This window comes from Camarhynchus parvulus, chromosome 5, assembly GCF_901933205.1.
Source record: "Camarhynchus parvulus chromosome 5, STF_HiC, whole genome shotgun sequence".
Classification (NCBI taxonomy): Eukaryota; Metazoa; Chordata; class Aves; order Passeriformes; family Thraupidae; genus Camarhynchus; species Camarhynchus parvulus.
The window spans coordinates 1,754,925-1,781,721 of NC_044575.1; the positions used below are offsets into that span (position 1 = coordinate 1,754,925).

At 41.2% G+C, this 26,797-nt stretch overlaps 2 protein-coding genes across 2 annotated transcripts in view; one reads left to right on the forward strand and one right to left on the reverse strand.

Annotated features, from left to right (window-relative positions):
• Positions 1-21,457, reverse strand: part of IMMP1L (inner mitochondrial membrane peptidase subunit 1) — a 32,565-nt gene extending 11,108 nt beyond the window's left edge. The window contains exons 1-4 of the mRNA XM_030948920.1: positions 21,409-21,457; positions 6,909-7,040; positions 6,068-6,156; positions 5,360-5,486 (exon numbers count right to left, since the gene is read on the reverse strand). Coding sequence (XP_030804780.1) covers positions 5,360-5,486; positions 6,068-6,156; positions 6,909-7,013 — 321 coding nt within the window. The 5' untranslated portion in view covers positions 7,014-7,040; positions 21,409-21,457. The remainder of the gene's footprint in view (positions 1-5,359; positions 5,487-6,067; positions 6,157-6,908; positions 7,041-21,408) is intronic.
• An 86-nt stretch (positions 21,458-21,543) lies between these two features.
• Positions 21,544-26,797, forward strand: part of ELP4 (elongator acetyltransferase complex subunit 4) — a 139,470-nt gene continuing 134,216 nt past the window's right edge. The window contains exon 1 of the mRNA XM_030948634.1: positions 21,544-21,697. Within this exon, the coding sequence (XP_030804494.1) occupies positions 21,544-21,697 (154 nt within the window). The remainder of the gene's footprint in view (positions 21,698-26,797) is intronic.

Here is a 26,797-nt window from a genome sequence, read left to right on the forward strand (position 1 = left end):
GCAGAGACCTTTCTCACAGTAATAATTAAGAAGGGTTTGATTTTCTTCTCCAGATAATAGGTGATGTAACAGGGTCACCCAAAAGTGTAAGTGTGAGAGCACAAAACCCTGTGGGTGCAGACCCTGGTTCTAACACAGAACCCATCACCATCACTGGTGTGCCCTGTGCTCACAGGTCTGCAGTTCAGCCTGGGAGAGCAGAGGCTGATAAATAATATCATCAGGGCTAAGGAATCCTGTCTGCCAGCTCCATCTGGATGGACCTGAATCTCTCCTGCACAGCTGGTACACTCAGACTAAAACCTGTGCTCAAAAGCTTCAGTTGAGTCCCAACTAGTTGGTTTCACCATCCTGAGCAGCTTCTCAGAAGTTGTTACTGAACTTTGAGCAGAGGAATAACAGAATCATAAAATGTGGCTACTTCTATGTTCTTGAAGTATCACCAAACCAAAACTGCAAAGGTACAAAGGCCAAGCCACTTGAGCAGAAGAAATCCTGGAAATATTGGGAATTAGACTGATAAAATCCTTTGTGTTTCTTTTCCCTTGAACAATTTAGTTTTGACAAATCGGAATTTTGATTTAAAACAACTTCTCAGAAAATTCAAGGTAAGCATGAGTCATGAACTCTCTGTAGTGGGATACAGAGCCATCTGCAAACCAACAAAAATGCCAAATGAGCTCCCCTCTCCCACAGACACTCAGCACAGCTGCTGGTTAGAATCATGGCATGACTTTCTTGAGCCTCTAGAACACTTAGAGCTAAGGAGGAGCAAGAAAATACCTTACTCATTTTCCATATCAGCAACTACTGAAACTTATTCAGCAAACTACTAAACCATGAGTGTAAACATTAGGATACTTAGAGCAAAGGGAAAAGAAGAGGTGCTTTCATGAGGTTTATTTTTAATTGCTATTTAGGATACCTTAAAATGACTATCCAACAGTACTGAGTGCTCTGAAATACCAAACCACTTTTCAGTGTCTTGCGGGGTGTATTCAAACCCTGTGCCATTTGTTTTGACATTAAGTTATCCTTAGTGCCCACATCATATTCTTACTGCATTAGCCAAGAGCTGTTGGAGAGTCACCAGCACTGTGCAAACACAGCGAGGTGCATTATCTTGGGAATTCTGTTGGCTCTGGAGCTCCCACAGGATGAGGAGATGCCATCTCCATGGCAAGGCTCATTTTGCTGCAGCACAAGGCAAACACTGGCCCAGCAGCCAGGCTGGCAGCATTAGTGGGAGCTGATTGATCACCAGCACGGTGTTGCTGAGATATGGATTTGTATCTCAGTTTTTATCACCGGGACTTGCACGAGGCAGTTCCTTATTTACAGACTCTGCCTCTATTAAGTGACATTATTAGAGACTACTTTTGTTTAAGTGCCTCAAAGGCTCAGCATATTGGTGGTTTATGACATATAAGCTGTTTGATTCTGATGGTTTAGCCCTCACTTTTTCACACTGTAAATAAGACCTGCAACACAAGAACATATGGTACGTAAAGAAATTAAAGCTAAAGTAAATGGCATTAAAGCAAATTCAAACAAAGCAATAAGATACTCAATCTGAATTATAAACCTGTATTAAGAGTTTTTTAAACAGGAAATAAAAGGTTAAATATGAAAAATAATCTTTCAGCTGTGGGGTTTTTTTAGGACCATGTCAGGGGTTTACTGTGATTAATTTCCTTATTAATCCTCATTAATTGCTATATAGTTAAATGAATAAAATAGGATATCTCTTAATAAGTGAAACTAGTTCTGAATACAGCATTAGTTATTTACCTTTTTAACTTCTGGGTTCATACCACATTGCCTCTGATACAGCAAAAATACATTATGCATTCTTAAATGTTTATTACAGCAAATACACTTGTTTCTATTTACAAATGTACATTTAGCCCAAAACCAAAAAAGAGCCCTGCAAAACTGCCAGCCTGATGCTCATATTCCATATCAGATATAAAAAAAAGGAAAACTACCTTTTCCTAACTTTGTAATATCATAGCAGCTTATTCAAAAAAGGAATTTCATTATACTTTCATGTAAATAGGAAGATTTCCCTAATTATTGTTCTACAGATAAACTCCAATAGTATGTACTCAAACTGTAATTTCAGCATATGCCTAATTTATACCACTCAGTTTTATATGTGGCATTAGTTCCATCAGCCTGTAATCCAACTCCATCAAAGACACGTTTCTGATACAGCTTTAGCTTTAGTGCACTCTGACAAAAACAATTTTCTCTCATGATGTATTCCTTCAGCTAAATAGAGGAGCAAGAGTATTTTAACTGCCACTGCTACTGTGCATTTCTACTCAGCCGAAATATCTCTTTCAGAACAACTTATTCATCTTATGTATGATTTTTTTTGTTGTTTGTTTGTTTCTTTTCATTAGAGCTTGGAAGGTTGGTTTGTTGTGTTTGGATTTTTTTTTAATCTCCAGGTATCTCCTCAGTTGTTTGCAGCAATACTGGATCTCATCTGTGTAATTTTACAGAGAGCAAATTGTAAACAGAGTTCTCCATCCACAGAAGTATATTCATGAATGAACCAGCACCTCAAGTAGGATCTGATTTTAGCATTCTCTTAGGCTTCAGGGTAAGAATTGTGTGTGACAATGCTTCTAAGCACAAAAATCCCAAACTTCAATGCTGTAAAAGATACCAACACTATCAATGACACAGTCAATACAGACCAAGAACAATTCCTACTAACGTGGCTCTAGGGATTCTCCTTTTAGGGCAAATCTAAAGCAGGTGCTTACAGGTAATTTTCCCATTGTATGGCCATTACTCTGCCACCTCCAGGAAATGGCTAGCTCAGAAAACCTATCCACTAGTTGGCAACCAACAGCACAGACTGAAGCAGGGGTCTGAGCTGCCTAATTTGGCAATATTGCTGGCATCTGATATTCCCATTTACTGTGTAAGTCTGCAGACATGACAGAAAGTCCCCAAAACAAGAGACAAGCCCTCAAGGAAAGCTGAGCAGTTCACTGTAATAAAAACAAAGACTGCTCTGACCTTACACACTTTGGAGTCACAGCATTCACACAGCACTCAGATTTCCTGTTGGAAAAAAGGCAGTCAGCAGCCAAATATAAAGTGCAAAACTCATGACACTTTCCAGGCTTTGCTCACTTAAGGAGTGGCACCTTCCCCTGGCAGAGAGACCCCCCCCAGCAGTACTCCTGGCCATCTGGAACCACAGCCCAGGCCTTTCCTCAGCTTGAACAATCTTTTTTTTTCCAAAACCCACCTCAGGCAAGTATCAACAAAACAGCCAGTTCTCTGTACATCTGCTGCCATTATTTGCTGTGAGGAATTCTGTGTTTGAGTTAGAAGTGCATAGCACAGTGATTCACTAAAAAGAAGGAATATGATGAGGCAATTGCCTAAACATAAATACATGTCATGTTTCCCCCCCCCCAACAATTTACTTAGTGAGTAATCCAGCCTCAGTTATGAACATAAAGTACAGATATCCACGTTGAGAATTTACTCTTCTGTAAAGGAAGTGTCTCCTGAACAGATGGAAAGACCTACCTCTTTACCAAGCACTAAAGGTAGAAGAAAAACAGGTATCAGGCACAAGAGCACTTCCATTTAGATAATTTCTCCTCCTGGATACAATTTATGGTGTAAGAATTACAAAAGCTTGTCCATTCTCTGTATTTCCACACATTAGCCTTTATGAAAACAGGAAATGGACTCTGCGTTCCCCATCTGCTCTTTCCCCTCATATTCTGGATTAAAACTGGAGACAAGAAACCCTGCACTACAGCAGAAATTGCTCTGCTGAATATTCACTTGGTCACTTCAGTGTTTCCAGAAAAGCTGATATCCTGTTTTAAGTACAAATCTTTCCTGAACTTCCTTATCCAGACTAAGATAAGTGAGGAAAAAGATCCTCAGAGAAATTCAGTTTGTGTCTTCCGTCAGTGTACACAGAGTTCAGGTTGGTCTCCTCTGGGCAATGCGTATTCCACATTTATGAGCTCACAATTATGAGCTCCACCAGAGCTAGAGGATTCCTTTAACTTGGTGAGAAAGGTGGGTTTGTGTTCTTTGGGGGTTTTGGTAGGTTTTCCCTTGGTTAAATGGTTAACACAATTCGATTTGTGGAAAAACTAAATGTTTTGTCCTCTCCTTCAAAATGTAACAGAATGAGTTCCTTCTTTATGCTCACAAGGTGAGCAAAGTCTAAGAATAGCAGCTCCAGTGGCTCTGGCATGACAGCAGCAGTGCAGATTAGAGGCAGGTGCCCAAGGTGTCTTGCCTCAACACTGGAGTGAAAGGAACAAATTCAAACCCTCAGAGCAGGGTGTGACTCATGTCCTTACTTCCTGGCACTAAACAAGAATTTCTGCTTTACAGAAAGACAAACTCCACTTCAGCTGCTCAATACAAATGAAGCAATGGTAGCTGGAGGCTCCCTGGTGAAGGTGGCTGCCTTTATGGAAGCTAAATTCTTACAGGATTTCTGTGTCACAAACTGGAGCTGCCTGTAAGGAGTGTTCCATAAAATTCTCCACCTTCTCAGCACAGGACTTTGGCCACATGCTCATTCTTCTTATTCTGAGGACGGAGTGGATACGAAAGGGCAAAATCACAGCTTTGTTTAAAGATTATCTGGGAATATCTGATGGCTCCACAAGTGCTGAATAGAGGTAACAGTCAAACACACTTCTGGGACAAGAAAAAACCTACATTCTTCTGCGATCATCATTCCTGAGGATTTTTCTCATGATAGCCTTAAAAAAGTTGCTAAAAACATTTTGTCACTGATCTTCCCAAACTTTTGTGAAGTCTATCTGCATAAGAACAAATGAACATTGAAATTATTTTTCCCTTTTCATTGCATCACCTGACTTTTTGGCCAAGTTAGGAAAATTTCTACTTTTCCAACCATACTGAGGAACATTAAAATATTGCTACATTGAAATAGAGATACACTAAAGTAGAATTTTGAAAGAAAAATCTGCAAAGCTATTGCAGAGTCAAACATTCCCTTCTTAGTGTTTAAAATACAGGAACAGTTTTGCCTGAACACCAAACACCTGTCTTTTGTACTGCACTTTATACAGAGAATTTCAGAGTATTCTTCCAACGGGCACAGCAGAAATATGATCTGTCTACAGTTCCTAAGAAACAAAAAGCAGAGGAAGACAGCTTGGCATAAATAGTCTAAAAGTACAGCATTTTACTGTATATATTCAAGAATAATAATTTATTAATGTCATAATTTATGATTTATTATTATCCTCAAATATTGCAAATCCTTTACAGACCACCAGGCCTACTTAAGTAATCATTAATTTACACAGGAAGAAACTCTAATACTTACATAGCTGTGACTCTTAAGGAAATCTGAAGGCTTGCTTGTGCAGACTTTATCCCCTTCCAAGCCAATTACTCTTTTACAGATATTTGATTTGGGGTCATTTGGGCTTTTCACAATTACAATATCTCCTCTGAGAGGAAAAAAAAAACAAACAAAAACAAACAGAAGAACTCTAGTTACAAACTATTTTGCTGAGTACATGAGCATCCACGAATCTACTCCAAAAATATTCACACACATTAAAGATAGTCCATTGTGCTGAAAATTCTTGTGTACAATTTTGGTTCCTTCAGTTTTACCCAGGTGTAATTTCCCAGAGTTTTAAAAGTTGAGTGAATTTTTGTTATTGAGATCATTTATGAAACATTTAAGACTACAACCTGAGAGCAGTAATAGCCATAGCTGATTTTCAAGACCAAACTGCTTAGAGAAGAAGTTACATTCACTCACTAGAATCATTCAGGGGGAGGAAAAAAAGGATTTTTTTCTGTTTTTTGGACAAAGTGTGATAGTGACAACAGACTAAATCTAAACTGAATTTTGACAAGTTGTTCATTGGGCTATTTGTGCTGGTAACTTTAAGATCCTTTAGACACAATGAAAAATTGCAAGTTAGAAGCAGAAAAATACACTAAAGATCAAGGGCAGAATGTGGTTCTTGGCAAGCCCTACAAAGGGAATGTCAGATGTGCTCTCAAGAGAGCAGCGTACTTTCGAATGCAGCAAAAGTGGCGGCTGAGGTTCTCCGAAAAGACAACATCAGAGTTCTGAATGGTTGGTTCCATGGAAGGTCCAGAGCACTGCAAATGAGAAAGAAAGGACAAAAAAATTACTATTTCAAACTGCTTCTTTCTAAAATAAACTTATATTTAAATGATATGCTAAGAAATTAGAAAAGGTGGAATGTAGAGAACTCAAAGTGAGCTCCTCCATGGAATGTGTGATGCATTTCAAAGCTGAGGGGAGCCCCCAGAGCACCTCTAACTCTGTTACAGCTCCATATTTCCTTGGGGTTAGTCCTGAACTGCACTAGGTGCTATAGACCCTTATGGATTCCTTTCAGCACTGCATCTCCAAGAAATTTTTAGGAGCAGTGCTCAAAGCCCAACCAGCTTACTCCTTTCTCTTCTCTGTGACACAGAATCATCACAGAAGCTGCAGGAGCAGCTCATAGCCAGACTCCCCAATGCCCAGCAGCAGTATCTGCCAGGTTAAGGACCTGGGGAGGAGGAGCAGGGAGCATAAAACACCCAAAAATTTGGCCAAAGTGTGAAACAAACTCATTTCCTATCACTGACTCCAGCGTTTCTTAAAGGACGGACTCTGCGCAAAAGGCTTAATCAGAGTTTCCCATTTACTTCAGTGATGCCTTGAGCAATAACACATCAAAAAACAAAGTACAAATAACTTTCACAAAGGCTGGACCTCCTTCCCATAAATTGTGTTAAATGCTTTGAAGAAAATTAAGAAACCTGAAATATTGGCATCATCACACAGAAAAATGTCAGTCTTAGTTTTATCTCCTTGTAAATGTCATGAAAATGAAGATTACCACGACAATTCCTCCAAGGTACTCGAAGGCACAGTGTGCTATGCAGCCATATTGCACCGTGTAGCCCAGAAATCGGAAGGTTTTTCCTAGGGCATTGCGAAGCATCCTACAATGGCACGGTGCCCAGCAGCTCTACAGCAAAACACAAGAGGATCATTCACTGGAGAACAAGCAATCCAACATTTACAAACCCATCTTTAGTGCGTAACAGGTGGGCAAGATTAAAAAAACCCAACGGTGTAATGATACCAACGAATAATCAGACAGACCTAAAGAGGTGCATAGAGAAATAAGGCATCAGGTCTTTCTGTTCTCCTGCAGTACATTAGCCTGTGAACATTTTCTGACGCCTTTCGCCAAATATTCAAGTCCAACTCTGATTAGGAGACCCAATTCCTACAATCCTAATCTAAATAAAATGTTTCCGTACCACAATTTGGTGGTTACACTTAAGGAAGTGGAAAACAGACATAATGAAGTAATTGAAGCAAGGTCTACATTCTGCAAAAAACTTGTTCCCCTTAAACTCAGTGTTGCCTTACCATGAACTAAAACCACTGCAAGATTTCCCTCTTTTACTAAGATGTGTCAATAGATTTTGCTGAGCAAATACAGTATGTTGACAAGAAGAAAAGGAAAAATCCTGTATAAAATATGCCCACTTCAAAATGAAATAAAGACATCTTCTACATTTCACTCATGAAATGAAGGAATTTAAAAGTGCATGGATTTATTTTCACAACTCTCACTAGAATTTAATGGGAGTTTTGCCTGACTACATTCGAAAGACAACCATTACTGGGAGCAAATATTCTCTTACAAGTTCTTTTCCTTGTTCCCAAAGAGACATCCTTTTTTATCTACATAAACTTCTCTGCACCAGAACAGCTTAAACCAAGCTGTGATTCATCATTCACTATCTGAATTTTCACAGTAATGACCCAAAATGCAATGGCAAACAGAAAAGTCTTGAATTGTGTCACTGGCGGATGCAGCACCCAGCACAACACACTGCAGGAACTGGAACAGCTCCCCTGGAAGGGGAATGCACTTTCAACAGAATCCATTCTGGTGAGGCACAGAAGTGGCTGGCTCTTCTCAATTCAGTGCACCAACCAACGCCTTACTTCTAGGCCAGACACACTGAGAGCCCAGAACTGTGACACAGGGGACAAAAGGAAGGTGGAGGCACAGCAGATGAATCTGAGTTGCAGAAGTAGGTGAATGCACAACTACGTTTTCAGAGAAGTCCATCAGCAATACCTCCTAACAGCATCTGCTGGAAAGGAGCCTCACATTGCTTCTCAGTTCAGGGAGAAAGAAAAATACTGCACAAGCATCCACTATTTTTGCCCTATGCTATTCAGAAACCTTATATTAACACATTAGCTGCCATCCTGATTTTTTAAGATTTTCTAAGCCTTCTGATGTTTACATTCTTGTAACGAACTTTCTCGTACACTTTATGTAAATAAATTATTGTTTTGCATTCTTTTGTGGAGGAGGAGAAATTTGATGGACTGTTGGTTCATCCAGTGTCATTGGAGAGGTGGCACTTTCACCCTCCAATCCACTGTCACTTTTGGAAATCTATACATGGAATCAGAAATTACAAAGTTTCTTTTTACCTTGAAAAAAGCAGCGCGCGCATGTCGTGTTATTTCGTGTCCTATAGTGACATTAACATATTAATATAGTAGAGAATATAGGCACCTGTGGGTATTGCAGGTAAAAAGGCATTTGCAAACAATGCATTATAATGCCCAGAGTACACAGATCAAACTGGGACAAATAAACAGTAACAACATCAAGAGAATGTGCAAGCCTCCCATGCCACCAGCTGTCAGGTTGTAACTAAAATTTTTTTATTATGAAACTCAGAACAACTGCTATACACATCAGAAAACAAGTTTCAAAGTGATTGTAAGCTGTTTCCTTTTGGATTTTGGGTGACACAAACCTAGGGATAGTTACCCTGGACATGTGTTTCCTTGGGATGCCTGTGAGTAGATCTGGGAGCTATTCAGGGACACCCAGGGCTCAGAGTGAGCTCTGCCTGCTGCCAGAGCTGCCATGGTAAAAAACTAACTACGAGGACAGAACATGAGTGAAGAGCTCTCAAATTTTGTTCCCAGTTCTCTTAAAATAAATTCTTAATGCCTTAGATATAGATTTCACCAACCTCTTCTTATAAATGTAGTACAAAGGACTTTTTTTAAATGCTCAAGCTTATTGGATTTTATGATAACAATCAAAAAATTCTTAGCTTTATATAAAAGCTTTTGACTACTACTCAAGAAAGTTAATTTCAAATGAAGACACATATATACCTGGATTATAGAGTCTGACCCTGGCAAGGTATCTCCTGAGGATGGGAGGGTGATTTAAATGTTAAGGTTCATATTTAGACATCTAATATTCATTCCAAATAACTAAAATCCTAAGAGTTTCCATGTCATTTTAAGTAACAACTTCTAGTTAATAACTGGTTGTAGCAAATCCAGTAAAAAAAACACCAGACCAAACTACTTTATTAAAAAAAACCAAACACGCACAGAGAAATAATTAACTTGAGCATCATTAAAATATAATTGTTAAAAAGTATCATTGTTAAAATATAATTGTTTGCTCTGAGAACTTAGTGTCATTATATTTTTGAAACAACGTCAGATTGTTGATCACAAGGAAGTAAACACAGTTTTCCACATCACACAATTTTAATACAAAGTACCATCAGCAGGCAACTCCACCAGATCGAACATAAGACCATTAAGCACAATAAAATGAATTATTTAAGTCACAGGCCCTTGAAAACTTAATGGCTCTGTAGTATAAACATCCTTATTGCAGAATGGCCAAAAACCTAATTACTTCCAGGTACTACTTACTATCACATAGCAAGTAGCTGAAAAATTTCTACCGAAATCAACATTGGTTAAAAAAGGTCACACATCTATATTTATCACAGAGAACACAATTTCATTATTTTATCACAACTGTATAGTTGTAAAATACGCAGCGGATAAAATGCAAAATGTAATTACTAGTATCTTCTGTTTCCTTTTCCTCCCATAGCCTGTGCTTTCATCACTCGGTTTTTGTTTGTTTGTTTATAAAATTAATCACAGCTAGCAGGGTAGAAATCACTTTGAGCCTCATGAATGACATCCAAGAGATGGGAAAGGATTAGTTCTCAGTTGCTGCCAGTTATAGCGCCAGGTGGCTTTTTCTGCAGCGAAGGTGTTACCGATAATCCCATTACATTGGTACTAAATCTTGCAGACATCAAAATTATCACCAAGGTTCCTTTTCATCCCATCCTTTCCAAATGACTGGAAGTCGCTTCACCTGAAAGAAGTCAAATCCACATGCAGCTGCTGTTTTAGCAGCCAGCGGACTCCCTGAGAATGCCAATTGTGATCCAATTTCGCTGTGCTGGTGGCCCCCTATTCCCTGTCCAATAATACATCTGTTAAAAAATCCTACAGCTACAAATCAAGTTTAATCCTACCAGGGACCTCATGTTGGTCTTGTCTTCCAAAAAGGCACCAGGTTTTGCTGTCTATCTCTGCCAGTGTCTGGGGAATACTCTTTAAATCCCAGCTCTACTTAGAAGAATAAGCTAAGGATCACAAAACATGACCTCAAAAACCCTGATATGACTATATTCTGACCCAGAGGCATTCATTCTAGGTGAAGATTAGAACTTTGCATAATAAGATTACACAGCAAGTGAATGATATCAAGGGACTATCCATATGCAGCCGCCTGGTTTTCTATAGACAGCCTGTGCTCCGCAATATGCAGTGCAGACGAAACAGAGCTTGGGCTTTCTAGCTGAAATAAAATAGATTCACATAAATTAGTTGGCCATTTCCAGATTCCTAAATCCCCTATTACATCTTTTATTGACAGCTCCTGTGAGGATAGCACAAATGGTATTCTCTTTGTACTCTTTGCTTCTGTAGCACCCGCACTCTGAGGGAAATGTACATAGGTTGTCTAGAAATTAACATCTTGTTTGCTGTAATCTTGGATTACAATTATTGTGTATATAATAAAATTAGAAAATCAATGAGCAGATTTACCATTTCCAGAAGACCAATGGCATTGTGTAAGACAATTTCAGATACGGCGCTGAATTTTTAAATACAGGAAAATCAAAGTTGCAGGCACTGAAAGTGTGACTAAACAAATCGCTGCACTTGGTACTAAACAGATTTTTCACTTTCATAAAACATCTCTGGTCTCATTTGCTTTATATCATGCTTCCCAATTCTGGAATTTCATTGAATATGTAGTGAGAGATTATCAGTTTTTCCTTCCACAACAGAAACTCTTTTAACATTCTCCACATCTAACCAGACACCTTTCTCTACCATAACTTGCACCATCTCTTTCCCACAGAATTACTCTGAGATTACTTTAAAAACAATCTAAAAACCCAAACCAAAGAAAAAATTGCACACCAACCAGGTCATTTAAATATTTATGTTTGAGCTGTTATTTATATTAAACTATTATTTTAAAACTTCTGCATGAAACTGATGTCACATGTGCTAGAAGAGTGAAGGGTGTATATCTTGTTTATTTGGATGCTTCCCATATTAGATACACAATATGTTTTAAATATATATATATATGAATATACAAAATATAAATATACAAAATGCTTTAAATATTCTAATTTCAATCTGAGGATTCTGAACACCAAAAGCAAAACAAAGAACCATTTTCAAAAGGTCCCTCTGTGCTGGAGATCTGCTTTTTATTTCCAGCTGTTGCTTTACTCTGGAAGAAACACTGGACTTGGTCTGGCAAATGTGAGCAAGCTTGGTGATATTCTGGAAGAGATTACTTTTTTACACATTATCTCTACTAGGCACTGGCAGTTTGTCTCCAACGAGAGCTCCTTCAGCTGTTGATCTCAAGCTGACAAGGAGTTTAATCCTGTAAACATAACACAATTGGCTGGTGTTAAATAACCAGAGACTACAGACAAGAATGAGCAATTTCCCAACACAGATTTCAGGTAGTTCTCACTGGTTCTATTTACCTTTGGGAAGCAGCTCCTAACACTTGCACAACCCTGAATAAAACGCTGTTTTAATGGCCAAATGCATTCCAAAGCTTGTCCTCCTCTGCAGCTCCATTCACTCCTCTTTGCAGAACAGTGAAATCCAGACAGCTGAGCAAAGGCATGGTCATACATGTGCCTCTGAGGGATGACAAAATACTCACTTTACAGTCTTCTGCAACAAGGTCAAAGTCAGGACAAACACCAAAGGTCTGGCAGACACCAGAGTTACCTTCCTGGTAACTGAGAGAAATGGGCTGCACCCACGTCACAATGGTCAAATAACTACATGTGTTTATCTTCAATTTCAATACATTCACTTCCTTGAGACACACACATATAAACATTGAAAATTCATTTCAGTTTTGTAAGACGAAGAGTTACAAGCCTAATTTTCACATTAGGCACTAAAAATCTACAATCCTACAAAAGCTGAAGCTGCCCATGGCTCACGTGTCCCCTGCACTTCCCAGCTGACACATCTTGTGGAAATATGATTTTGGAAATACTGCTCAAAGCAGTGAAGACAAGAGGGATGAATAACTCTCCTGTGCACTGAGAACTAAAAATATTTTAAAATATTTTGTCATTACAAAAAGGATGGTTTGCTGGTAAAAACCAGTCAACCCAACAAAACCACCACAAACAAAAACCCAAACCCCCTCCACATTTCAGTACACCATCAGCAAGACTATTTAGAAAAACCACAATTGTCTCCACCTTATTGCCAGCGCTGGTCTCAGACAGAATAGCATTGAAGACTGCTCCAGGGTAGTTTAAAAACTCAGAAGTCACAAAGTATCAAATCTTTAAACAAATAGTAAATCAAACAAATAAATCATTAACCATCTGAAAAATACAAAAGCAAAAAACAAGACCAGCTTTACCAACGTCAGAAAATAGCAGTGAAGAATCCTTCTGTATGTTTATCAATACTCCCCAGCTATGAGCATCACCTTCTAATGAGATAGCTTATGCACACTCTGCATTAAAAAAATGTGTTAAAAACAGGAGAAAGGCAACACAGTCAGACAAGAGAGTGCTCAGTATTTACATTTTCAAGTTACCTGAATAGAAGAAAAATGCAAATCAAGTGCTCATCACTGCTGTTATACTGCAAAAATGTTGAGCGCTTTCCCAAACCGCTTTTTAGTTACAAAGTTCTAAATACACACATGTTCGTGGACTCAAGGACTTTTTTCAGAGCAAAATGGTACTTCAGGAGAGTTTATGCAGTACAAATAAACTGTAATCAGTATTTTTGCTCATTGCTCAATAAAATTTTATTAGTTATTTCTGAGTTGGTTTATGTGTAAAACACAAGTTCTTTAAGGTCTTCTCCACTTAGAGATACAAGTATAAAGAAGTTCCAAACATCAATAGATGAGTGCAATGATATTCAATCTAAGTTAATCCCCAGACATCCAAATCCATGAATAAAAATTCATCAGTTTTAAATACACTGAGCCTATTAAGCAAGAACAAAAGCATATGCACAAAAGAGCTTTTAATATATTTCAAAGCCCACAAGAGCCACGGTCTCATTAAAATTATAAATTACACAAACATGGAATAAAGATTCAAACTGCAGTGCAGCTAAGCAGATTACAGCAAACCCCGCGTTCCATATGATAACACACCATGGCCCTCCCAGATGGGGGCTTGGAACAAAAAGGCCATCACTGCAGCTAGGGAAAACCTCCTTGTGATCTCTGCTTTCTGTTCAGCAGATGACAGCCAAATAATATGTTGATTATTCTGTTTGTGCTGCTAAGCTTGTAAGATGGAATAAAAGCGATATGATCTATTGTGAACTCCATGCTAATGTGTTGCTCCACTCATAAATAATATACTGAATTTATTCTGAAACTATCTTTTTATCTGACTTCCAGGTTTTAAATGCATGAACTAAAATAGAAAGCCAGCATAAGCTATTATTTAATTTGATGGTTTAAAATAAAAGATGCAGCTGACACAATAATAAATGTGAAAACTGACTACTTAGTGAATCAAATAAGTAGAGGTGCCTTTCTCCAATTTAGTAAATGATCCTAAGCTGAGGTGCAGAGCACACTCCAGCCCCACAAACTGCACCCTCACTGGTACCAAACACATCACCAAGCAGGGCCTGCATGGCTTATTTTAGCACAGACATCCAGCCCAAACAGGAGTTTCAAAAGAGGACACAAGTACCTGTGAAACAGAAAAGCAGTACAGAAACAATCACTGCGTAACTTCATCAGTACTGTCTCCCTGCATTGCCTTCTTAAAAACTTTTCAGGTTATTAATAAGTGCTAAGATTTTATTTCATCTACATTTGCTCATCTGGTTTGTTCCAAAAGTACAGAACATGGCTTGCCCTTTCTTCCATAATACATTGCTTTTCTAAAAGGAAAATCAGTGACTGATCATACAGCTCCTTTCACAGATACTCTGTGCATGCTAAGAAAATTGATGATATTCCTACAACTTAATGTTTGTGAATTTCAGTCCTTTTGTGCCAGAAATGTTAAAAATTCTATTAAAAATTCACTGTGGCTTGGCAATAGCATAAGAACACCAAGATCAAACAGTGCTTCACACTTCTTGGACCAATGGAAGCACAACTGAGAGAAGGTGGAAGCATGAGGCTCCAAGAATGTGCAACAGTTTCCACAGCAATATAAGAGCAGGATGAAAAAAAAAAGCTCCATTACCTTCCTCCCTCTGCTAGGGACACAGTCACAGTCACAGAAATATTTTCAATCACAGAAATAGTGAAAACATAGCTACTGAAGAGACACAGGTTTTCTAATAAACCTTAGGGCTAAAACTTCAGATGAATTACCCCCTCAGTGCAATGAAATAAGACATTCTATTCTTTCCACACAAAATCAAGACAGGGCTTTGAAACAATTAGTGAAGCTCACATTTCCAGCAGAACCCACAAGTAAGTGAAACTCACAATTCATTTTCAAGATTATTGTTCTGCAGGTTTCAGTAATATTGTGTGTCCCACTAGCAATACACTGAGTTATTCTGCAGTAACCACTTACAGGATTGTTATTTCTAGGACCTTGATAACATTTTGGCTTCCCTCAATCTATTTCAGTATCTACAGTTTTAAATATGAATTCATTTTTATTCCTTTTACATATATTATCTCACACAAAATGCAATTCAGTACAAAGAGGGAAAAATTGGATAAAACGGCAGCCCGGCTCCCAGACAGATACTCCTGAAATGGGGTTCCCACAAAGAACTTTTGGCATGGAATTGGCAGGCTTGGTGTAGGGGATGGAAGCTGAATTCACTGAGATAAAGAATAATGATGATTTGCTAAAGTACAGCCTGGCTACAGAAAAGGGCAAGATATTCATTATTTTATTTGATTTTATTTTTTCACCAAAACATTTTTCCAAATTTGAAACAACTCAAGTTTTCCCTAAGTAGCCAGTTGTGAATCTGGCTTTACAATGAGTTTTACTAGGTTGCTTGTTTGTCTTATATCCAACTTTATAACTCACACTGAAAAATCTCAATTTTTACTTCCTTACTACTTAAAGGCCAAAATTTTCTTCATCTGCCCCTCAGTGACCGAAGTAGTTTACCATTCTAGTCAAATTTTTTGAAGAGCAAGCAATACACATCTCTACAGAATTATTTATTTACTGCAGGACACCCTGGCCCATGCCTCACTCTGTGGATGGCCAGACTGCTGTGAAAGTCAGTGGGAGCTGAAATATCAAGCTAGCATTCCTGTCTGGAATATCTATGGGAGACAAGAACCACAAAACATCATTGGCCAGCACCAGAAACTTGAGATTCCTTCCATGTTTGTGGGTCTCACCAGGAAGCATGAGAAACACAAGGAAAATAATTTCTATTAAATACAGCACTAATCTGTATGATGCTTATTAAGACAATGAATTAAACTCTCAATTCGGTTTCAATAATTATACTGTACAGTTCTGAAATTACAGAAACATAAAGTAACCTTAAAAATAATTTCTTGTCTTCAGCACATACTACTTGAACTTATGTCTCCTAATTTACTTCTATTTGAAATTTTTAAAATAGAAGTAAATTAGGAGACATAAGTTTTTCTGTTTAAATTTGACACAGGTTTAAATTTTTTTCCCTGTTGCTTAGGATATCCACAAGGATGAATCTGGGTAACATCCAGAGGCTTTCTGAATAAGATCTTATGTTTTATATAATATCATACAACTGGCAAGTCCTAAACATTCCAAATAATTCTTTCACTTGCCACAGACTGATTGAATAAGCAGTCTTTAAGCTTTTTCACACTGAAAAAAACCCAGGTCTTTTGGTGTCAGAGCTTCCAGGATTAAACATTCTTTCCAGTTGTTGGCTCATGGCCTGAAGATCCTGCACTTTCAAACTTATCCCATTCTAGCTAGTTCAAAGATCAGGAAAATGAAGCCATCTTCTTTGCAGCCATAATCCACGACCCATGCTGTTAGATACTTAAGAACATCTCCAAAGCAAACTACCTTGTTTCAGCTCCCGGCAGGAGCCCAGCAGGGCGTGGCTCACATGACTGCAAGCCCAGCCTGGGCAGGTGACTCGGTGCCTAATCTGATTTGGTGCCTATAAAACTTTAATCAGCACAGTCTAATACCAGCACATTCCACAAGTGATGAGCGAAGCAGCCTGGCGATGGAACTGCAAACTCTAATAAGATTATGAATTACAACAGCTGCTGGGATGTGCTTTTCTGGTTCTCTATCCCACACATAAATCCAGCAGAAAAATATCGCTGAAAACTGGCCTGGCAGATATATATAAATGAAATTAATTTGAAATAAAATGGGCTGGTGTTTTATTCCAAAATGAACAGCATTTTGTTCAAAGACAAGAGAATACATGAGTCTTCTGCAGCACAACTAAAATCCAGCAAAACCACTGATTTGAAAGCAAAGGCAACAGATCCATCAGTAGTAACACCCTGTTGTTGGGGAACACTGCCCACACAACGCTGCTGGTGTTAACTTGCCCTATGAGCCTACATGGGCAAGCCACATGGTGAAGAGAGGCCACGACAAGTGTGCTTCCTCTTATTGATGCCTTCTGTCCCTTTGTGGTCACCAGAAGCTGATCCCTTGTGCAGGCTGCCCTAGAGCAGGGGCTGGACAGAGCTAAAGAATAAAGCAGGGATTGATTCCAAGCATCTCCTCCATGGATCCACCTTGGGCAGCACCAGAGCCCAGCCAGGGCTGCACCCAGGATGAACCAAAATGGCCCCAAAATGCACGAGCGCTCCCGGGGTCTCTCCCTGGGATCAGTTCTGCTCCATTTGCATCTTGCACTTCATTGTCCCATTCCAGCTTTAGCCCCTGCAGTCCCACCCTGCTTGTTTTTCTCTCTGCAGCCCACGGTGTTTGTGCTCTGGGGCTGAGATTTGGGTCATTTGTCCTTGGTGCCCAGCTGGAGCAGGAATTGTTTTGTCTCCCTGCTCTGTGCACAGAGCTCACCATCCCTGAATGTGGAGCTCAGACCCACACACTAAAGCAGCACAGAATGTGAAAAATAGAAAAGCTGAAACACTTCAAGGGCTGCTATTCTGGGGACACCAGGATTTCCCCCAAGTCTGTAGGCTACAGTTTTGGAAGAGAAATGTCAAACATACTTGCAGATCAAATTCCAAGCATAACCCTTCCCCAAATGTTCTGACTGCTCTCTCACCACTGTATTCCCTCCATTTTTTTTCCCCCTTAGGCAATTTTCACCCCAAATCCTCTTAATCTGTCTTAGAATCTGCAAGTAGCTGAATTGGACCAGGAAGTTTGCAAGAAGAGGAAAACAGAGAGCTTGATTTCTCCACAGGACAGTTAGGATTTGTAGATAAAACTGACATCCCGATTTGACCAGCTCTACATGACAACATGTGAGCTGTGAGAAAGGAAAGTTGATTATTCTACAGTTTGAGACACCCCAAAATAGACAACAAATGTTTAAACCTCTGCATTCTCCAATGAGCTGAGTAGGATCCCTGTCCATTGCCATAGCTCAGCTGACAAGAAATAACTTCCTAAGACACTTCCTGAGCACTGGAGATCACTTCCATGTCCCTCAGTCTCTCTGCATTTCCATTCCACCCCTAGAGCAGGAGCAGTAGGATTGATCTAGCTCATAATGTGCATTTGAGGATCAGGGAAATGTCCAGAATCACAGTTGCTGTGGTCTTGCTTTCTGCCAGACAGCAGATCCTAGTGCGATCTTCTACAATGACTGAAAATTCACCTTTTCAAAAACAGACATGTGAATATAAGCAAACCTTCAGCAGCATTCAAAAAGGGTGAAAAAATGTTGTTATACCTGAAAATGAAACACCGTTGATTTAAAAATAATTAACTAAAAAAAAATGAAATTAAACTTCCATTAAATTAGTTCTTTCTCTGAAATTTGTCTGAAATACAGGTAAAGTCAGATGTTGTCAGCAGTATTTCCATAAGCACATATGCAGTTGGAAAGCTTTATTGTATTAAAATGTTAACATTTGAAAAATCCCTCACATATTGAAAAATAGCTTATTTCCACTCACTTTTTAAATCAGAAGGATTTGAACTGCATCCATCAGGTTAAAATGTGACTGGGGAAAAATGAACACCACAAACAGAACTACTGCTATATTTTAAAAGTTCAGTTCTCATACTGAAAAAAATTGTATCTACTTCATTATTTTTGTTCTATATGAAACAGTCTCTCATGCTGTAACTATGTAAGACACCATTTCTCTATATTTGGAAGGATGTCTACAAAAAACTTTGTAACAAAAATATCACTTTATGTAAAAATCCATTTTTTTAAATGTAAAAATCCAATTTTTATTCTGAAATAACTACAAAGTTCCCAGCTAGCACGAGCTGGGAGGTTGGGCTGCCCCCTCCTCCATGCAGCACCAGCTCACAGGATGGTACAAAATAAAATTATTGAAAAGTCAGTTGATAGCTCCAAATCAGTTTAGTGAGCTCAACCAGGCCAAGGAGGGAACTGACGAGCACCAGGGTTTGCTGGATTGGAAACAGAGGAGGAGCAGGGAGTGAGATTTCCTCTTTTGCAACCCTGAGCCACTGAGATTGCCAGGAAATGTGCAGTTTAGCCAAGAACCACTAAAAATGGTAGGGGCATGGCACAAGCATTCCCATTTGCAAAATACTTTCATTATGTGTGTTCACTGTCCAACAGGAAAGAGAAAAAAAAAAAAAAAGAAAGAGAAGGAATTATTTAGCCTCCAATTTTAATTGGTCAGTAGGAAAATGAGGTTAAAAAAAGTATTAAAAAACCCTTACATGGCAGGCAAGTAGTAATGAAAGAACAAAAGAGAGGGCTCAGCCTGGGATCTATGTCAAGGCAACCTACAATAGTGAATTTTAATTAAAAGAAACAATAAAGCAAGGAAATACTTTGTGTTAATGAAGTAAGAAAAGAAAATGTACTGCTTGGAATGGGAAAAAACCATCCCAGATATTGAGAGGTGCAGTTTATCAGAGGATTCTCTTTCTCTTTTCGCTGCTTACCTTTCTGACAGGTAAGCAGTGAGTTATCAGAGAAATCCTTATCACTGGGTCACGAGCTTCTGTAACAAAGATCTCAACAGATATCCTGCAATTGCTGTGTCACACACGCCTGCAAGCACTCCCACCTGGAATATTCAGGGATTTGGGCTCCAGGAGCACAGGACAGTACGAAAAGGCAGAGTCACTGTGATGTTTTGTCGCAGACAACTTTTACGAAGAATCTTTTCTTTAAGATTTTTTCTTCTTGAGAAGCTAAGAAGCTTCAAGAACAAAATGTAAAGAATGATTATCTGTTGCTGTGGAATGCAAGAAGTAGATCTGTGATTGGTCTCATAGAGTTGTTTCTAATTAATGGTCAATCACAATCAGTTATCTCAAACTTTGTCTGAGACACAAACTTTTGTTATCATTCTTGGCTATTTTATTCTTAGCTAGCTTTCTGACGAAACTTTTTAAAAATTCTTTTAGTATAGTTTTAATGTAATATATATCATAAAATAATAAATCAAGCCTTCTGAAACATGGAGTTAAATCTTCGTCTCTTCCCCAATCCAAAAACCCCAGTGAACACAGTCACAATGTTTGAAAGTGGAGAACTCTCCCTAGGTTTCAGCCACAAATTCACACCACACAATCCCACTGACAGAAACAGAGGCCCAAACCCTTTTAAAAGAATTGTGGATTATGCTTTGGGGCTTTATTTTGTTGGCCTTTCCCATCCCAGGTATTCGCACCTCATTGGTCACATACTACAGAAGTGAAATTAAACAGCTTGGTTTATTTCTTGCCATGGTTTCCAGTCTCCTTTGATTTTTCCTCCTGCACAGACAGATACTTCTAAATTTCACTAAACAATAATCTATACTTAAAATTAAGTATTATCCAGTATTTCACAGCTTAGCAGAAAATCAAAAAAATCTTAAGACAACCTCTTGATACTCCTGATAAAAGATCTTGATTTGCCTACTGCTCAGCATGTGTGGAAGCTTGGCCAGCAGCAAAAAGAACATTCTTGCCCAGCTAGGGCCACATGATGCTGAAGCTTCATGCTCCTGAATTTGAATGGGATATGAAGGGAAAACTCTGAGGTTCAGGACTGCCCACATATTGCTGCTCTTTCATGCTGCTCATATTTAACACGAGGATTTTTTCCCCTCAATTAAAAAGAGACTCAAGAACCACAGGTGTTCAGAAAGTTGGCTTAGAACGACAGTAAACGTGATCCACTGGAATTAAAGTCTGAGAGGGAGGGATTACAGCATTACAGCTTGGTTTTTATATTCTACTTGTACAAGAGCCTTCAAGCAGCTTGGATGCCCCTGAATCACCGACATGAAAAACAAACATAAAAATACTTGTGGTACTTGCTGTTCTATACACTGACAGGGGCTTCCCTTGCTTTCAGAGCACCAGAACATAGACCGTTGACTGACAAAGCAAACATACTAGAACTTGTCAAAGCATTTTAATGTCTTTTAACTTTTTCTACCACACATCTTGGTCCACGCCGACACAAGATCTTGCTGCCAAGTGAAGGCATTAAACCACACTCCTGCTACAGCTCCGTGCCTACGCACAACCAAGCAGGGACCCAAGTATACTCACATTATGTCACGAAAATACATTTTACAAGCGCTTTTCCCTCGCAGGCTCTTTCCGAGGGGGCTGATGCCGCTCCAGGCGAACCTGTCCGCCCCGGCCCCGCAGACACCGGCGGGACAAGCGGGCTGTCCCCTCCACAGCACCCGCGCCGCACTCCCCGCGCCATTCCGTGCCCGCTGCCGGCCCCCGTGTCCCCTGGTGTGCCCCGGTGTCCCCTCCGCCCCGGCAAGGCCCGGGTGTGCCCCGGTGTCCCCTCCGCCCCGGCAAGGCCCCGCTTCCCCCCGGTGCCGCTCTCACCTCCCCGTTCGCCGCCGGGCCCCGCAGCGCACCACCGGCTCCGCACGTGCCAACAACGCGTGCTCCCATTGGCCGGCGGCTGCCCGAGCCGCTCCCCCATTGGCGGAGCGCCGGCCCAGCGTGCCCGGCCCCGACATGGCGGCGGCCGGCGGGGAGCGGGGCCGCACCAGCTTCCAGCGCAGGCCCGGGGCTGGCCCGCGGCCGCCCGCGCTGCCGGGCACTCGGCCCTCGGTGCGCCACGGGCAGCTGCTGCTCTCCAGCGGGCTGCCCTCCCTGGACTGTGTGCTAGGTTGGTGGGAGCGGGACTGGGACCCGGTGCTGCGCCCCCGCCGCCCTCCCCTTTGCCAGGCCATGCCTGCCCTCCCGTAACCCCGAGGCTGCTCCCGAGGCTTCTCCCTCTTCCCCACAGTCCCGGCGGTCGCGGGGAGGGAGGGAGGGGCAGGAGGACGGGGCAGGCCGGTCGTGTATCGCAGCTAGAGCTGGCGGAGGAGTCGTGTGTGCCGCGCTGCCATCGCTGCGGGCAGCCCTGCGGAGCTGCTGCGTGAATTCTCCCAGCGGCCCATGGCCGGGGCGGTTCGTGCTGCCACAGGGAGGGCAGCTGGGTTTGAGCTGGGAGAGCCGGCTGTGCTGCTGGGTTTGGGCTGGGAGAGCCGGCTGTGCTGCTGGGTTTGAGCTGGGAAAGCCGTGTGTGTATTGCCAGGGTTCCCCCTTGGAAAGCCGTGTGTGTATTGCCAGGGTTCCCCTTGGAAAGCCGTGTGTGCATTGCCAGGGTTCTTCCCTTGGAAAGCCGTATGTGCATTGCCAGGGTTCCCTTTGGAAAGCCGTGTGTGCATTGCCAGGGTTCCCTTTGGAAAGCCGTGTGTGTATTGCCAGGGTTCCCTTTGGAAAGCCGTGTGTGTATTGCCAGGGGTTTCTCTTGGAAAGCTGTGTGTGTATTGCCAGGGTTCCCTTTGGAAAGCCGTGTGTGTATTGCCAGGGTTCTTCCCTTGGAAAGCTGTGTGTGTATTGCCAGGGTTTCCCTTGGAAAGCCGTGTGTGTATTGCCAGGGTTTTCCCTTGGAAAGCTGTGTGTGCATTGCCAGGGTTCTTCCCTTGGAAAGCCGGGTGTGCATTGCCAGGGTTCTTCTCTTGGAAAGCCGTGTGTGTATTGCCAGGGTTCTTCTCTTGGAAAGCCCTGTGTGTATTGCCAGGGTTCCCTTGGAAAGCCGTGTGTGCATTGCCAGGGTTCCCTTTGGAAAGCCGTGTGTGTATTGCCAGGGTTCCCTTGGAAAGCCGTGTGTGTATTGCCAGGGTTCCCTTGGAAAGCCATGTGTGCATTGCCAGGGTTCTTCTCTTGGAAAGCCGGGTGTGCATTGCCAGGGTTCTTCTCTTGGAAAGCCATGTGTGTATTGCCAGGGTTTCCCTTGGAAAGCCGTGTGTGTATTGCCAGGGTTTCCCTTGGAAAGCCGTGTGTGTATTGCCAGGGTTTCCCTTGGAAAGCCGGGTGTGCATTGCCAGGGTTCTTCTCTTGGAAAGCCCTGTGTGTATTGCCAGGGTTTCCCTTGGAAAGCCGTGTGTGTATTGCCAGGGTTCCCTTTGGAAAGCCGGGTGTGCATAGTGCCAGGGTTCCCTTGGAAAGCCGTGTGTGTATTGCCAGGGTTCCCTCTCTTGGAAAGCCGTGTGTGTATTGCCAGGGTTTCCCTTGGAAAGCCGTGTGTGTATTGCCAGGGTTCCCTTTGGAAAGCCGTGTGTGTATTGCCAGGGTTCCCCTTGGAAAGCAAACCTTTTCCCCTGCTGTATTAAATACTGCTCACCTTTTGTCTCTCTGTATTGGAGAAAAGATATTTATATGTCCCAGCTTTTGCATTTATGTTCGGGTTCTCCGCCCCGCAGGTGTTGGGATGTGTTGGGGTTCTCAGGTTGTCTTTTCTGCCTTGCTCGTCACGGCTGCATTGTCCAAGTGCCCCCTTAGATAAAGGGCTCTGGTGTGACACTGGTTTTGCTGTCTATGGGCCCGTGGACTCACCTGTTGTCACTGGCTGCTGTGCCATCCGTGTCAGGAGCTGGCACTTTCCCTTGGCTTGGGAACTCATTCATTTGCTGGTGTTTATCTGGCCGATCCTCTCACTCTTCACACAGTTGCTGTGCATATTCAATGTACATACATGGGACTTTGAGGTGAGAACAGCCTGATTTTAGCTTTGTTCAGTCGTCCTTGGAGTACACAGAATATGCCACTTTTCTCTCTTGGGATGCTCTGTATGATAAATGATAATATAAAAGTCGTATCCACTGTATAAAGGACGTTTTCCAGCCTGTATATAATTTTGTGTGTGTGTGTGTGTCTGCACTTCCATCAGGCATTAGGATCATTGTGGAGGAAGCTCTTCTGGCTTGAGAGAGAAATATTTCATTAAGTGAGTGTAATTTGTGAAGCCTTCTAATTGCATGAAAAGCAGATTTACATTGAATATTCCTGTTCATATTCCCTTTTAGAAACAGTACATTTTGCACAGCATGGCTCAGAAGATGTAGTCAGCTCCTGTGGTGGCAGTCTCCTAAAATTCTAGGCACCTGCTAACACAATTAGTGGTTTGTTATGGAAACTGAGGACACTTCCAATAAACCCAGGATCCCTTCTACATTCTCCTTGTCTTTTAAATATTTCATCATTTCCTGAGCTTACTGATACTTAAACCTTCAGAGCTGATTGCCCAGGGTTTTGTACAATGGAGTCTTGAAAATCTGCAGTGGCAGAGATTTTGCAGCACCTCTGGGTAACCCAGCCCAATGCTGGATTATTTTTTGTGGGGAATTTTCTTTTTCCTGATATCCATTGGGAGCCTCCCCTGTTTCAGCTCCCATTTGTTGCTTGTTGCCCTCCCACTGCACCTCAGTGAAGAGCTCAGCTGTTGTTGTGAAGTCTTGGCTTCTTTTTTGTTAGGGTCAGGATTAAATGTATGAGATGGTATTTCTTGTTGGGACTCAGATGTTTATGGGTTCTTATTCTACAGTCTCAGAAACTGTGAGTTCTACAGAACCTCACTCTAACAAACTGAAAATGGAGCTGTATTTCTCTCTCTACAAGGCCTTTTAAGGATAAACTGTCCAATTAAGAAATGACACCAAATTATTTTTACTTTTAACCCAATAACCAACCCTTCGTAGCCCACAATGTTGACGTTTTTATCCAATTACACAAAACCACCCAAACCCATGGAGATGAAGGTGAAGGAGAAGGACCAGCCTCCACCCTAAAACCTCCATCTTGCTTTATGTATATTATTATATTCTAAAACCTTAAACTCTTAAGTTTTCCCCCTGTGATATCACACACTTCTATTCAAACTCCGACACCCACAATCCCAGTTCTGTCATTCCATTTTGGAAGCTTCTCCACAGCCTCAGGTCAAATGCAGTGTTCTCTTGGGGGTCAGTGCCTGCCAGCACAGAAAGTCTGAAATTCTCTGTAAGCAGAGTTCCAGCAGTGTGTCAGCAGCTTCTCTTGGGTACTCCAGGGCCTTCAGCTTTTCCTCCCTTCTCCAGGCTGAGCAAGCCCACTTCCTTCAGCCTCTTCTCTTGAATCAGTTGCCCATTTTCATATCCCTCCCTGAACTCACTTCAATTTATCTTTATTTTTTCTTGAATGGAGGAGCTCGAAGTCATCTGGGCCTCGTGTTCCAGATGTGATCCGAGTAAAGGGGAGCATCTGACTGAGCCTCTGATGGTGCTGATGCCTTGTGCAGGCTGCCCTGGAGCAGGGGCTGGACAGAGCTAAAGAATAAAGCAGGGATTGATTCCAAGCATCTCCTCCATGGATCCACCTTGGGCAGCACAAGAGCCCAGCCAGGGCTGCACCCAAGAGGAACCAAAATGGCCCCAAAATGCACGAGCGCTCCCGGGGTCTCTCCCTGGGATCAGTTCTGCTCCATTTGCATCTTGCACTTCATTGTCCCATTCCAGCTTTAGCCCCTGCGGTCCCACCCTGCTTGTTTTTCTCTCTGCAGCCCACGGGGTTTGTGCTCTGGGGCTGAGATTTGGATCATTTGTCCTTGGTGCCCAGCTGGAGCAGGAATTGTTTTGTCTCCCTGCTCTGTGCACAGAGCTCACCATCCCTGAATATGGAGCTCAGACCCACACACTAAAGCAGCACAGAATGTGAAAAATAGAAAAGCTAGATGGCTGAGCCCACTGTGTTGGTGACTCTGCAGATGTTGGCTTGGTCTGCTTTGTGCCTTTTCTCTGAATGTGGAAGTGCTTCGTGATGGTGTTGCAGAATGCTATTTATGTGTTTCCAAAAGAATATTGATACTTTTCTTCTTTTGTCTTGCCCACTAGCAATCAAATAATTGACTGTAAAAATATTTAATTTTTGTTATCACCAGGGACTGAGGGCAACCTTTTTTTTGGTATAAATTCCCAATGGAAGTTAGTACAAACTCTTTTAGTCTGGTATTTTCACAGACATACTTCATAACTGTCACTAGGCACTCTGGCTTGGATTTGAGTTTAACTTTGCTGTGTTCAAAATCTGTAACCCAGATACAGAATTATTTGCCAGACATGAAAATGCAGCCTGTGAGTGAGGCAAAGCGTGGTGTTATCACACACACTGAGGAGCTTCTGAAGAGAAGAAAAGGCAAAGAATCCAAGGAGTTTCTTTCACCCTAGAGCTGATGGTTACATTGTTATGGCTCACTCTAAAGGAGTGCATTTCCTTTGGAAGAGAAGTGGTAGATAAGTGCTGGATTTCAAATGCAGTGCTACCATCAGGGCACTCTGCACTTCCAGAGTTTATTTATTTTATAATATCTATTTATATTTGTTTTATAAATTTATACATTTTATATTTATAAATATTTTATATTTATTTCTATAAGTTTACTTTCAAGGTTTATGGGCCATATATGCCTGATGTGTGCCAGAGCAGTTCTCTGCAGTGAGCTGCAACTATTGTGTAATAGAACCATCACATGCCTGGTATTAAATGTTTGTTTCTGGCTGCTGGAAAAAAGGTCAGGGATATGCTTTGAAAATAATCTGGGCACTTCTCAGCTTGCAAAGTTTGTTGTACTTCTCTCCATAAGATCTTAAATCTCTCTTGTAAGTAGCAATGTGGAAAGTTACAAGTTTTGCTCAGATGTTTCTATATTCTACTGCCTTAGATACTGACAAAGAAAAATGAAAATAGCGAGATTAGGAAGAATGACAAGTTCACAGCAGCTTTCTTGGGAAACTTATAGATTTTGCCTCTTCCTTTTGATTCCATCAGCATTCCTGCTATTTTTTCCTGTTGCCTTTTGTTTAATTTACTAGTATTGTTGCTGGTTGCAATATGAAGGTGTAACCATGGTAACTGCAATAGTTTTGCATTCCCGCTAATAGAAGACATTTGTTCAAACCACTCAATG